This window comes from Boleophthalmus pectinirostris, unplaced genomic scaffold (genome assembly GCF_026225935.1).
Source record: "Boleophthalmus pectinirostris isolate CB_2022bp ecotype Guang Dong unplaced genomic scaffold, ASM2622593v1 HiC_scaffold_4, whole genome shotgun sequence".
Classification (NCBI taxonomy): Eukaryota; Metazoa; Chordata; class Actinopteri; order Gobiiformes; family Gobiidae; genus Boleophthalmus; species Boleophthalmus pectinirostris.
This window is the reverse complement of record NW_026571353.1, coordinates 28,459,960-28,474,725: the sequence shown is the minus strand read 5'-3', so window position 1 is coordinate 28,474,725 and position 14,766 is coordinate 28,459,960. Positions and strand designations below refer to the sequence as shown.

At 39.9% G+C, this 14,766-nt stretch overlaps 1 protein-coding gene and 1 pseudogene across 1 annotated transcript in view; both read right to left on the bottom strand.

Moving 5' to 3' along the window:
* Positions 1-1,599: 1,599 nt before the first annotated feature.
* On the bottom strand, positions 1,600-1,717 carry LOC129411389 (5S ribosomal RNA; annotated as a pseudogene).
* A 3,618-nt stretch (positions 1,718-5,335) lies between these two features.
* The window catches only part of ptch1 (patched 1), a 132,865-nt gene continuing 123,434 nt past the window's right edge, over positions 5,336-14,766 (bottom strand). The window contains exons 21-24 of the mRNA XM_055161805.1: positions 9,105-9,204; positions 8,615-8,887; positions 7,805-8,336; positions 5,336-7,682 (exon numbers count right to left, since the gene is read on the bottom strand). Coding sequence (XP_055017780.1) covers positions 7,806-8,336; positions 8,615-8,887; positions 9,105-9,204 — 904 coding nt within the window. The 3' untranslated portion in view covers positions 5,336-7,682; position 7,805. The remainder of the gene's footprint in view (positions 7,683-7,804; positions 8,337-8,614; positions 8,888-9,104; positions 9,205-14,766) is intronic.

Sequence of the window (14,766 nt, the reverse complement as noted above, 5' to 3'; positions counted from 1 at the left end):
TGATAACAGATACAAAAATATAATAATAATAATAGTAATAATAATAAAAAGATAAAAGCCGGGGTGGTTGGTTTAGACTGTTTCAAAAAAGTCAATAAATGGTTGACACTTTCTAAAAAAAATTTGTTTATGTTACCTTTCTTGGAGTACCTAATCTCTACTTTCAAAAAGGACATAACTTCATTAATCCATCGAGTGCTTGACTACCTGCATCTAAACTAGAAATGCAGTGCACTTCTCAACGCGAGTGGTTTTGCTGTAGATGGCGCTCACAGCTGTATAGCCTGTGATACGCTGCAGTCTTTGCAATCGAAGATTTAAAATCTCGTAAGATTCTCCTTGTGTCTGTGGTGTGCACTTTTTATCGCACGTTTAAAAATTGAAATTGAAAAAGACCAAAAAATTCTGTGCTGTGTGGAGGCCTTGAGTCAGTAAGTGTCAGGTTTGTGGAGGTGCAAGCTCGCTCACAGTAAAGATGCATATTTTTCAGATGTTGTTGTTCTGACTGGCCAGGTAAATAAGCCTTCATAATGCAATTGTGTGCACAGATTTGAGTCCCCACACTGTGAAAAATACCCGAACACCTCCGCAGCACTGCCAAACGCGAGGCCGGATTTACACATTCTCTCAGAAAATAAATGAGTCCGAAGCATCGCGCGGGTTGTTGATACAGAGCAGATTTAGACAAATAGACTTGAGTCCTGACGCTGAGCAGAGCCTTGGAAAGCACTCAGGCTCCTGTACTCCTCTGTGCTTCGCTCATATGATGTGGATTATGATGTTTAATTACAATGGGAGGAAATCAGGAAATCAGTTTGGTCTTTGTCATTTTAGATCTTGTGCGCAAGGTTGTGTTGAGAATGTAAACACAACCAAACGTGCGATAACTGAAAGCATTTTACAGCCAAAAGCAGTAATTTATTTTGTGCATATTTTTTCGTATTTTGTTTATACAGACGGTATTTGGTGAAGAAGGTATTTGAATTCACTCATCAGAATCATTTACTTTCACATTAGCATCTTAAAAATGTTCAAACTACGCTTTTGTTAGCCAGCTGGGATCTTTCATAAAGATACTGGAAGATTTTTTTATATGGCCATTTCCACAGACTAAGTACACAAACTACTTCACAATAGGAGTAATAAAAATGTAATATAGAGAAAATATACAATAACATGCAAAAGTACAGAGCAGTAAAATCAATCAATGAAACCACAAGACACATTAGACTAAGGCTACACCCACACGACAAGGCTCCTGGATTTGAAAAGAATTCGCGGCCACACACGTGTCCGATCAATAAGTAAGTCTTTATTTATTTATATAGTGCTTTTCACAGGCATATGTCACAAAGACACTTTACAGATCATTATAGATTCATTATTCTTTCTCTCCACACCCGGTGGTGGTAAGCTACTATTGTAGCAACAGCTGCCCTGGGGCAGACTGACAGAAGCGCGGCTGCCTTGCCAATCAGTGCCATCAGCCCCTCTGACCACCACCATCACTCACACACACAGCACTTTCATACTAGGCAATGTGGGTGAAGTGTCTTGCCTAAGGACACAACAACAGTTTTTTTTGTTACGACTGCCACCCCCCTGTGGCACCTGATTTTCCCAGTTGTCCTCCATCCAAGTACTAACCAGGCCCGGCCTTGCTTCGTTTCTGAGATCTGATGGGATCAGGCTTTGACAAGCTGGTATGGCCACAATAAATATTCATGTTCACACGACAATGATGCACTGAGTGAAAATGATGTAATACATATGCCACACCTGTATGTGGGGCTGTAAACAGGATACAGCCAGAGCCACTGGGCACATAATACTAAACATAATACTATAAAGAGCTCATGAACATAAAGTCCTTCCTCTTCTGCAACAAGCACAATGACAGGATCGTGACGTCATCATTTTCCAAAAGCTGAGATTTGCTTGTCCACACGACAACGCAACGCTGGCGTTCTCAAATTTCTCTGCTCTGAAACACGTTTTCAAAAAACACAGTTTTCGCCAACCCGAAATGCCGGCTCCATGTGAACGAAAGGCCAAGACTTCAAACTTCAACGTTTCGACCAAAAAACTTAAACCACCTAAAATGCTGGTTTAAAGGTGCACTATATAACTTCTCTAGGGAACAAATTCATATTCGTTCCTATAACTGCCGGCCTCAGTGAGCTTAATTTGTCTGGAGCTGAACGTTATGGATGTTGTCACACCCTTAGTCCCTTAGTCCACTTCTTTATACAGTCTATGAGGACAGAGAACATTCCCCACGCCCACCATCAACTCCTGTCACTGTGAGGATGTACCTCTCCCCTCTGACTTCCTGCACCAGACATGTGGGTCTTTAGAGAACTGTGCAGACGCAAAGCATCAATCCAGACTCACTCACCATCCTGTAGTGCAAGGGTGTCAAACTCAAATTTACAGAGGGCCAAAATTAAAAACTGGGACTAAATCACAGGCTAAACTAAATATTTGTTGAAAAATTTCAACAACATCTGCATGTTTTCTCTTCTTTTGAGATATGTAATGTTAACCTTTTTCTTATTAAAATAAATGTTTAATAATAGTTTTGCTTAAACACTGAATGCAGAACAAGCATAATATAAAATAATAACAACATTTTAAATAAATAATGTCTCTGTAGCCGGCGGGCAGCTCTAATACATATTTGATATGATCTCGCGGGCCAAATATAATTATATTGCAGGCCAAATTTGGCCCCTGGGCCTGAGATTGACATGTCTGCTGTAGTGGGACAGATTTAAAATTTTTGTTCAAAGGTGCATTGGTGGAGGGCCCACTAACTACTTGTCTCCATGGAGATGTTGCTTTACCTGAAATGTTCCATGGTATGACATTAAACATATCATTTTTTCATTACAAGTTTTTCTTTTGGTCAAAAAATAATTCCTTCTCTCCACAGATCTGAATTGTAATGTAGCATAGTGCTGTAATCTACACTGCAGAACATTCTAGACAAAGCAATAACATTTCTGTGGAGACAAACAGGTAGCGCACACTTCATTAGTGCACCTTTAAAATATGGATTTATGATTAGCTTTTAGGTCATACAAGTACAGTGCATTATTCTTGTTTCACAAAGTTTCACACAGTTAAAATACGGAACATGGAAAAACAAAAAGGCCTTCAGAAATCTAACCTTAAAGCAGCATTATAAGACTTTTCCTGGCCTGCCACCTGCTTGTACCCAGGGATATTTTATTGCTTTGCCTGGAATTGCCCATGTTTAATGCCGTACTGTGAAACATTCCAGGCAAAACAAATGCGTGCCACCCATGCAGTTCTCGGCTCTGTCTCGTCTCCCTCCATAACCCTCTCTCTGTCCCAGGACGCACGCTGTAGACCACATGCCCCTTTTCATTACTCCGAACAGACTGGCTGTATTGTAACTACAACCAATTTCCTTGCAGTCTATAAAGCTGTCAATCAAAATCAGGCAGACCAGGGAGTGGAGGCAGGGGGCGGAGCTGGGTGGGCCTTTTTGGAAGGGGGTGAGATCCAGATGTGAGATGGGACGAGCCAGGAGAGAGGGGAAGGGGGATGAGGGGTACGGAAGCCTGGAAGGTCTTGTTTACCTACAACTGTGTTTACAATGATTCCTAATAAACAATGGCACATATGTGGTTTTGAATCATCTGTCTTGTTTGAACTACTCTGACATGATGTAGACCTGTTACAGACCTGGTTTAGATCTGGTTGCACTTAGTTAACTTTACTAGAATGCTGGTTTAAAGGTGCAATATGTAACTTTTTGTGTTGGTATGCTTGTATCTGTAGAGATGTTTTGCTATGCTCCACCTTACGGCATTTAACTTATGTCTTGCAATTGTTAAAAATACCCTAAAACATTGGTTCTCAAAGACTGGGTCGCAACCCTCACGTGGGTCACAAGAGACTTTTTTGGGGTCGCCTGATCTGCGTGTTGCTCTCTCCTCCTGCACCCCGGAGTTGAACGCATAACAAAAACGCAGAAAAAAACGCAGGTCAGCATATCTCATTAGAAATGTTGAAATGTTAAGACATGTTTTGTATAATTTCTAATCTTTTTGTAATTATTTTATTAACTATTTTGTTGAATGTTGAAAAGAAAGAGAAATGGGTTATATTTAATGTCCAAATAGGCGACTTATGGATCCTTTTATTGCTGGTTCAGTTACTGTTTTTCATCGTTTAAAACTTGTGTAATACTAATTGTTCACTCAGTCAACAATAAAATATCCTCATTCATGTTCAATAAAGGTAAAATACATCTTTATTTTGTGATTTATGAATAATGTCTATAGACTTGGGTCGTGAAGGTTTGTGACTTTTAAAATATGGGTCCTCAGAAAAAAGGTTTGGGAAACACTGCCCTAAAAACATGTATTTATACCATGAGTGGGGTCGCCTCTCCACAAATCTAGCCTGTAACCTGGCGTGGCGTAAACCTTTGCTTGTCGCTGTGGAGAAGTTTAATGGGGAAAACATTAACATCTCGTTAGAGACAAGCAGGTGTCACACGAGTCACCAGCATCTTCAAAAACAATCACAAACACCAGATGTGGTTTTGCTTAGTACTTGGTGTGAAACCCACTCCACTTGTAGATGCAAATGGAATTACTCCTGGAAAACATGTCTTATTTGCACATAAAAATGTATTCTTTTTGTATTGTACATAGTCTGCTTTACTAGAATGCTGGTTTAAAGGTGCAATATGTAACTTTTTGTATTGGATCTGTGGGGATGTCTTGCTATGTTCCACCTTATGGTATTTAACTTATCTCTTGCATTTTCTCAAAAAATACCCTAAAGCATACATTCATACTGTGAACAGGGTTGCCTCTCCACAAGTCTAACCTGTAACCTGGCGTGGCGTCGATCTTAGAAAAAAAAGTCATATTTGCACATAAAATGTATTCTTTTTGTGTATTTTCTATTCTTTGACAAGAGAAAATCATCCCAAAGCAATATACATGCTTATTGGTACATGGTTAAAACTTATTTCAATTAAAAAAACTACATTCTCGCACATTTTTACTGAGAAATTATGTGTTAATCAAGACTGAGACTGTGACTATACCAGACTATATACTTTATAATGTAGGTATTTTCCAGATATACTAACTGAAAATTTGAGATTTCAGTAAGTCTTGGTGTGTTTTGAGAATTTCTGAACACTTTAAGAAAGCAGAAACTTGAATGCCTAAATAAATATTTGAAATATATTTAAAACCCAACTGTGAGACAATGAATGCAAGAAAAATGAAAACAACCGAATCCATACCTTTTCAAGAGTTCATTTATTAAAGGTATGAACAAAAAAGACAAATAAGTTATATTTTTATGTTAGAATTCTATCAGTGTTTGAACATTAATATTTAGAGAGCTAGTACATAGTCTACTTTCATGGCTAGCCTTGACAAACCCACAGTGACAGCTAGTGGGCTAATACTGATCGGAGGTGTCCATGTTGTCCACAAGAGCTTAGCAATGAGAGTGTGTACCTTTAACCTTTAACCTTTAACGTTATGGAATAGCATTACATATAAACTCTTTAAAAATATACTTCTGTCAAATACCTTGACCGCTACTATGTACACTACAAAAATAAATTTTCATATAAATAAATTATATGGCATACATTTATCTTTGTAACTGAAAACAGCATACATCCAAGCCAACCGAGTCTGAACCACTGAATCGGACTTCAATCTTCTAAGAGCTATGATGACACCTGTAATGTAGTGTTATATACTCTTTCTCCTATTTAACATTAGTAAGCACTTTATACAGATCAAACTCCATTATGTAAAACAATAAACTGTAATAGTGTTTTTCAATAGACATCATAATCCCTGCATTTGTTAACCACTGGCATCACAACAAGAATGACAGAAAAAAAAAAAAAAAAAACATTTTATATTACAAAAATATAAATATTGAAATTGAACCTCAAAAACAAAAAAAAATTATTACAAATGATAAAATAGTTGCCAGCTATGATTCTCTCCATAATTGCCAATGTGACATAGGGAGGAACGAACACAAAACCTACTCATGCAAGCAGCGGACGCAACATGGTTTGACAGACAGACGTGGCCTAGGAGCAGCTACATTTGTGAGAAGAAGAGAGGAGAGGAGGAGAGACTTTAGGAAAATTATACCAGATACTACTTTGAAAAATGATACTGGTAAAAAATATATTTTCCTGAATAAAATTGCTTGTTTTGGTAGTTCTCTATCAGAACTAGAATTAGACCACATGGCAACAATATGGAAAATACTAAGGTTTACTTATGTGAACTCTTCCTAAATTTACTATTTTATTGTTTAATCATCAATGGGGAAAATGAATTCATTTTGAATTTCAAGTCGTTTTCATTGGTATTGAAACTGAGATGGGAACTTTAGTATTAACAACACTAAAGGTGAGTACCAGAGTAAATGAAGTGTATATGAGGAGAGATACAGGAGGAGAGAGGGCGGGCTAAAGGCAGCTAACACAAACACAACTGTGCACATCTCCACAGGCCGAGTATCACATGTACACTCTGACCCTTGACCTCTGACACAAAGGTGTCAATGCTGATGCTGTGAGCGGTGGTCAGAGGGACAGAGGACCGGTCAGGACCAGTCTGTGTTTGATGATGTGACACACACACATGTACAGTAACACTGGGGCCAGGAGGCTGCACACAGTTCAGCTTATACTTGGATACAGAGGAAGAGCAGAGCTACTGAAGGAGAGAATCTGTGAGTGGACTTTGATGCAGTCAAGTGCCTTATTGAACTGAATGTACAGTATATGGTCAGAATTTAGCTTATACTAGACACAGCCATCAGGGGGCGCAGTGAGGGCCCCATGTGGACCCTGTAGAGAATCCCTGTAAAAACATTTGTGAGGTGGACCTGCTAAGGTTAAACTGTACATGACTAAAAACATCAGTGATACTGAGCTGAGGAGAAACAGGTTCAATGCAGAAGCAACTAAAAGAATCAAAATGAAAAGCCCAAAATGTCTTCATATTTTCTCGTCTTAAATAGCACGCATAGCGTGTCAAGTTAACAGTATTGATTTATAACTACCACAGGTTTGTGATAAATTCATATTTAACCATGCGTACCTTTATACAAAACAATCATTCATTCACATGTAAACAGGCATCCATGTATCGCCCTGTGACCAGTGGACCCCCATGTGTGAGGGGGTCTGATGGAGTCAGTCACTCACACTGTGGGCAGGGGTTTAGAAGAGATATTTGCATAGACTTTTATAGTATTTTTTTTATCATGTCTGAGCAGCAGTGATGCTCAGGTTCTGTCTGAATGAAGATTTAAATGGCACAGATCCACAGTGAAGAACAGTAACCTTTCTCTCACACGCACACATATGCACACACATGCACACATACACACGCACACACACGCACATTATATAAAATGGCAGCCCCAGTCTTTATGAGGAGTTGTACAGCTCCTAAATTATAGCTACTTTCTTCTTTTCATATTTACATAAGTGTACACTTTAAATATAGATAGAAATATCTATGACAATAGTCCACTGTGTTACAGTAAGAATGAGCACCATGACGGCAACACTGGCAGCTTCCTCTGAAGGCTCACTGCTGAGTAACACCCATCTTTGGCCGTTCTGACGTCCATCAGCACAACTGAAACACAAAACACAGCACACCTCATGAGTGCTCATCTGAAACTGAACCTCATCTTAAATTCAACTAGAGCTGGTTTTCTGTCAGTCAGGTCTGACATTGGAAAAGTAAACAGGCCTCACCTCAGCTGACTGGTCTGCTCCTGTGGTCCCCTGCCTCCAGGTCCTGCAGCTCCATGGCCTCAGCCCGGGCCACCCTGGCCCCTCTGGGTCCTCTGGCCCCTCTGGCTCCTCGAGCCCCCCGGGACCCTCGCACCCTGGACAGAGGGTCCGTTGGAACATGAGGGTCATGGAAGGTGCTCTCGGGCGCCCGGGAGCTGGCTGAGCTGTAACTGTCCGTCGCAGTGTATGATGGGTAAGAGGAGGTGGTGAGAGGGGCAGGGTGGACAGCCACGGTAACAGAGGCTGAGGCTGTTACCGTGGTGATGGGCTGGAGGTGATGTGAGGAGAGGGCTCTGGGGCCCGATAAGTGTTCTCTATGGCCCCCAGCCTCAGTAGCAGTTTCAAAAGCGTCCATGCGCGGGCGGGCTGGGGGCGGAGCTGAGGGCGAGGCTGAGGGCGGAGCATGTCTGTGGCTCTTAGAGTCTCTGTCGTCCCTGTTCCACTGAGGGGCCCCAGAGTGAGGCCCTGAATCACAGCCCTGAGGAGAGACACTCTGTGGAGGAAAACAACCAGGATGAATTACAGTTTCTCAAAACTTGGAAATCATCTCTGATCAGAACTGAACAGAAAAGTGATTATACTGTAGAACATATCTATTGACTTTCAACTTCAGTAAAAATCACAAATAGCTTAAAGGTTCAGTGTCAGCTCTGACCTGGCAATATTGGTGTTATATTGATAGCTCAGAATTGTCCAGTCTATATGGTGCATATTTAATAGTATTAACTTTTATATTTATTAATAGACACATACTTAAATCTTTGTACTTACTGAGGATATAGTATAAGCTGGAGGGTCCTGCTGCCTGTGCCTGCTCCTGGGGCCCCTCCTGTTGTCCATGTGTATTCCGTGTGATGGGGGCCCCTGGCTGGTCGCAGATGCTGAGCTGGCGGAGCTGTACTCTGAGTCCGAGGAGTCTGACGTAGCCCCTGACGCGTGTATGCTGCCCCCGGTGATGTGGGGCTGAGGGCGCACGGAGAAACGCACCACAGGGGGAGGGGCCTCTGGAGTGGGCAGGCGACTGCGTCCATCCACCGGAGACACCTGACAGAGAGAAATAAGAAGAGGATGATATTATTTAACTAACTATTAACTATAACTGTTTACAAAAAATATGATTCAAAGGTCCACTATGTAATTTTTTTACTGCTTATCTCCATGTTGATGTGATTGTTTGCCTGGAATGTTCCTCAGTGTGGCATTACAGACACTACAAAGCCAAGTTCCAGGTCAGATTGGTGGAGAGGCATACACAACTTACCTCTGGATATGGCCCAAAGTATGACAGTAGCACCGGCAGAAGCACCAAGCCATTGAGCACGCCCAGGACTGTGAGGATGGCCAGCACAGCAAAGAAATACCTGCAAAGACAAAGAGTTTACATTTAGTCACCAAGTTTAAACATCAGATTTATCAAGCTCAGACAAGAGGAGTTTTGTAATTCCTAGTCTTTTTTTTTTTTTTTAAGTACCAGCTTTCACATTTAGGAGGAACTAGGGACTGGACTTGCGTAGCTTTTTAGGAACATTTTGGTCAGATAAGTAAATATATGACACTGCCTCTGTTGTAAAATCTTGTTGTTTGAATATTTGCTTTAATCTTTCAGAACCAAATCTATAACTTCTTTTACCTCAGATACATGGGAATTTAGTGCTTTGCTTACTGATTTTGCAGAAGAGTCCTTTGTGTTAATTCAGTTTTATTTTAAAGATCCTACATTACACAAAATTGACTCTTGTGAGCTTTAAGTCATGCTAGAATGTTATTTCTAGGCATGTAACAATAACCGAATTTTCCTGATATCGTATCATCAAAAGTCTCACAATAATATTGTGGACCATCACAATATATCGAATCGCAACTTTCTTTGCTTAAATTCATTATTATGGTGCAGCAATAGCTAAAAAAACAGAGGGAACTACATAGACCATGATTCTTTGCACTGTTTCAGTCCACTCTACGTGCTGAAATAATGGTTATTAAGCACTTTTAAATCTTAATTATTTGGATTATGATGAGAGAAAAGTAGCATAATCATAATTTTGTTAGCCTACATAAAATATCGCAATAAATATCGTACCATGAGATGCATATCGTGAAAATATCGTATTGAGAGAATTGGATATCATTACATCCCTAGTTGTTACTGCATCAAAAACAGACCTGGACTTGTGTTTTGTTTAATTCACACATGTTTGAGGCCTTTATTATTAGTCTGTCTATGCCTCCCAAGCTCAAAATGCTCTGTTCCCCCTTGTGATGTTATAAAATGGTAGTTTTCAAGCCTTTTACCTTTTGTTTAGTAGAAATTCCACGTCTGAAATAATCCAAATGATTTTAGTGAACGTGTATACTTCCTGTATGACATCACAAGGTGGAACTGAGTGTTTTCTGTTTGAGAGAAGATATGCGAATGAAACAAAACACAACTCCGGGTATGTCTGTGATTAGAAAACATTATAGCATACGTCAGAAAATAGTGTAATATGGGCCTTTTAAGCTGCTGTTTGTTTTGACCTGAACAGAACATGCGTGTCTGTGATTGGTTAATCCGCCTGTCAATCAACCTATATACAGTCAGGGAGACATAATATTGTTTCAGACCCACATGTCTTTGTAAAGTACTGTCAAAGCGTGTGGTTTGGGCTGGCCTGGCATTTAACTTGGTACTGCGATGCGTGAAAACCTTTAATGACATATCGTAAATGTTTACAAAACAAAGCACGGTTAGGAGACAAAGAAATACCTGCTTCAACCACAACTTTTGAGACACGAAAAAGAAAGAATCATTACCGATCATTACCATCTGAGATAACAAGCGGAGTATATGGACCAGTATACGGACACACAGGCGTGAAGCGTTTCAGAAAGCACAATAGCACGAGTATGGTTGGGTGGGTCTAAATTACCTATAGTGAGTGAAAACCCTGTGATTACATAGGCATTGTTCTCAGTGCACACAACCTCACTGCAAAAATATGTGAAATTATTTTAAACTAAACTACATTCCTGACAATTGTATACACATTTAGACAGTCCTGGAAAGAATGCAAGTTACAGACTACTGAATACCTGCATTAAAGTGTATTTTCGTGTGTTTTGTTTCGCAGAGTACTGTATTCTGAGTACTAGAATACGTGTTGAGCTGCATTACGTTATGATTGTTTACATCGTTCTTCATTTACTTACCACCAATTAGAGAAGGAAATATCGCATTTACTACTGTTATACTTTGCAGTCTGAAGCCTAAATTGTGCAATCAAAACAAAATGTATACTATATTTTGAATACCATGAAATTAAAGAGTAACTGTACCAGAATACAGCTACTCAAAATTAGTACAATGAATAGATACTTTTGGTACAGTGGTGTATTTAGTTACTTCCCAACATTGATCATTAGATTCACATAAAATGGGGCATTGTGCAATTCTATTTCAAATCATGTTTTTTTTTTAGTTATTTAAAAGGGACAATGTATATTCATGAACATATATACGCCAGAATTTGCCCGAAAGCTACTTTTCATCTGTAGTCCCTGGTAGGTCAGAGAGACAGAGACAACATAGGACAACTTCACACAACAGACAAACTGGACAGGACAAACATGGTAGAAACAGCACAATAAGACGCAATCATCACATACAACCATGACATTTACATAGAAGCATAACATTAGTGATTACAGATCTGGTTTCTCTTAAATCATTGTGTCAGATAGGTTTTAAATATGCTGAATGTGGTAGGGTCCATTATCGTTAATCTTAAAGGGCCTGTATTTAACTTTTTTCCCTGTATTTGAACAAAATGTGTCTTTCCCCAGCACAAAAATATTGTATAAGCAGATCTTGAGGTCAAAATAAAGTCAACTGTACAATGTCTGCATCTAGAAAAAAGCAAGACTCTGCTCTGGCTTCTGAAAGTTGTATAAAACTCATCACAGTGATTAAACTATGATGCTCAGAATGCATAAGGTAAGTGAGCAACGACTTTGGACCATTTCAACCTGTTGAAAAGGAACTGGCTCTATTTTTCATGTTTTTAAGACCGTAAAATCAGGTACAGCGCCTTTAAAGAAGCCACACAAAGAAAAAAAAAGGGGGGAGCATATAATTAGCTGGAGCTGGTTAATTCAAAGGCAATGGAGGAAAGAAAAAAAAAAGAAGTTTGAGAGGGTGGGGTAAAGGGGCGACTTGGGTACTCTCTCTTGAGGTATATGCAAACACAGAGAAAACAAAGCAGCCAGGAATGTGCAGGGACCGGGGCCTCTCTCTCTCTCCTCCGAGTAGCACAGGCAAACAAATGAAGTGAGGGCTATAGAATTTAAACAATTTAGTCTAGGAAGAGGAGAAGGGGACTCAACCAGCGACTGCCCCCCGCCCCCCGCCTCCCCCAACCACACACATGTTAGGTTTGTATGTTTATTAGGGGACACTGCACTGACTTCTTGGAGACTGATCCTAACCTTAACCATAATTACTACTTGTCTAATAATCTTAAAGCTGCACTATATCACTTTTTGGTGGAGATTTGGCCAGCTGTTTGTTATTGTGTGAAACGCTCCATAGTATGGCATTAAACTCTCTATGGAGACAAGCAGGTGCAGGTCACATCTGTAAAGAGGCGACCCAACTCACATAAAGAATGCAGGTTTTTCAAGGTATTCTGAGCATAAATGTTAAACATTAAAAGTAATTGGAAAAAAAAGGAAAGAAAAGAAATTACTGTATTTTTCTGACCATAAGTAGCACTTTTTTCCATGGTTTTGGTGGTCCTGAGACTTATACTCCGGTGCGATTAACATATTCAAATGTTCACACTGACAGCCCCGAGAGGGCGCTCTAGGCAGTATCACCTACTCCTATTACTCCTGTACCACTGTCACTTGGCTCTACTGTGCATGTCTCCTGCATGTGTCCTGCTGCAAGTAGCAAAATATGCAGCCAACAGCAGCAGAAAGAAAGTTTGGAGTGAGCGAGAAACTTGTGAGGGACTGGTGGAATGGATGGACAACACAACCTGCCCACTTTCAAGAGTAACTTTCCTGGAAGTCATTGAATGGATCGACAAAGTATGGACTTCAATGGAAATCAAAACCATCCTGTCGGGATTCAGAAAGGCTGAAATAAATCTAACTGGAACTGATGGTGAATCTGACGGCAGCTACACAGAAGATGAAGCAGCGCTCCGTTTACCTTTGGGGGTCATGGAGTTGCTCAGAAGTGACACCGAGAATGAAGAATTGAATGGATTTAGTGATTTGGAGTGAGATGGAGAGTTTGGTAAACTTGTTCTGTTCTGTTGTTTATGTTATAGTTATCTGAAGAACTGTTCATATGTGATGTTAACAGCCTGTTGTTCTCTGTTCTATTGTTATTACTACAACTTGCCTTTCAAGATGAAATGTCGGTTCCTGGCCTCTAATATTATAAAATAAAAAGACTTATAGTTTGGTGTGACTTATATAAGTTTTTTTTCCTTCATTACACATTTTTGGGCTTATGCTCCAGAGCGACTTATAGACTGAAAAATATGGTAGATGCATAAGTTTAATATAATTATGTGGAGGAACATACCAGGCAAAGAAATCTCATTTCCATGGGTACAGGTGAAAGTCTCTCCACCAGAAAAGTTGCATAGTGCACCTTTAACCTGAATTAACCAAACTCTTAACTTTAACCCATGACATTGATCTAAAACTTTATTTGGTCTGATTTTTGGTTCTCACATGGTGAGTATGTACAGATTTCAGTCCGTACAATGTGATTAATACCTGCTAACACGCACACACATGACCTCCTCCTCTCTTCACTCTTCTATTTTTCTCTCTCTTTTCTCTCCCTTCTTTTTCCAAACTAAGCCCCTGTGAAATTCCCGGCCGCTCCACAATCCCTGTCATCTAATTAAATCTCACATGTATCAGGTAAGACCCCCCATTCTCCCGCTAAATCCTCAGCGCTGGCCCTCTCGACGGACCATCACAGTTCATTACCACTGGATTTTCGACCAATTTCAAGTTCATCCTCCACAAACTCCTGGTGTCAAATAAAAATGCTCTGAGTGGATTTTAAAGCAGCTTCCTCACAGTGAGCAAAGGTGCCATTTCATATTATGATTTCATTAATTAAGAAAAAACTATTAATGATTATTGGCACGATTCAATCACATTGTCTAATAGATTATCCTCTATGTGAAGAACTTTGTGAAGTCAATCTCAGTAAAAAGTTGAGAAGTTAATAAGACATACACAATCATATAACAAAGATTCATTTAGGTTTGCAATTTTTACAGCACAGAGCGACTGAAAACACTTAAAGGAGCTGTCCCTGGTCTGTAATGTCCTAAAAACGTGAAAAACAGAACTGGTTCATTTTAAACTATTTGCAGTCGTCCAAAGTCATTCCCCACTAACCTCTTGCATTAAGAATATCTACTGTGAAGAGTTCACAAAATTCAGACCAGAGTGGAATTTACAGTCAATGTAAGGCTAACAACAACTAGGATGGGAATAGTGCACTTCCTGTTTCACAGACCATAAAACGCTCATTCTCACCCTAAGAGCTGCTTTTACAATGTATCTGTACTGGGGCAAAGATACAGATACTTAAATTACATAAAAAAATTGGTACAGGTCCTTTAATTCAGGGGTCCCCAACCCCGGGCAGGGGACCAGTACTGGGCCTCTAAACCAGAACTAAAACCAGGTCTAAACCAGGTCTAAACCAGGACTAAACCAGCATTAAACCAGGTCTAAACCAGGTCTAAACCAGGTCTAAACCAGGTCTAAATCAGGTCTAAGCCAGGACTAAATTAGGTCTAAACCAGGACTAAACCAGGTCTAAACCAGAACTAAATCAGGTCTAAACCAGGTCTAAACCAGGACTAAACCAGGACTGTGGCGCAAAAAAGGTTGGGGACCACTGC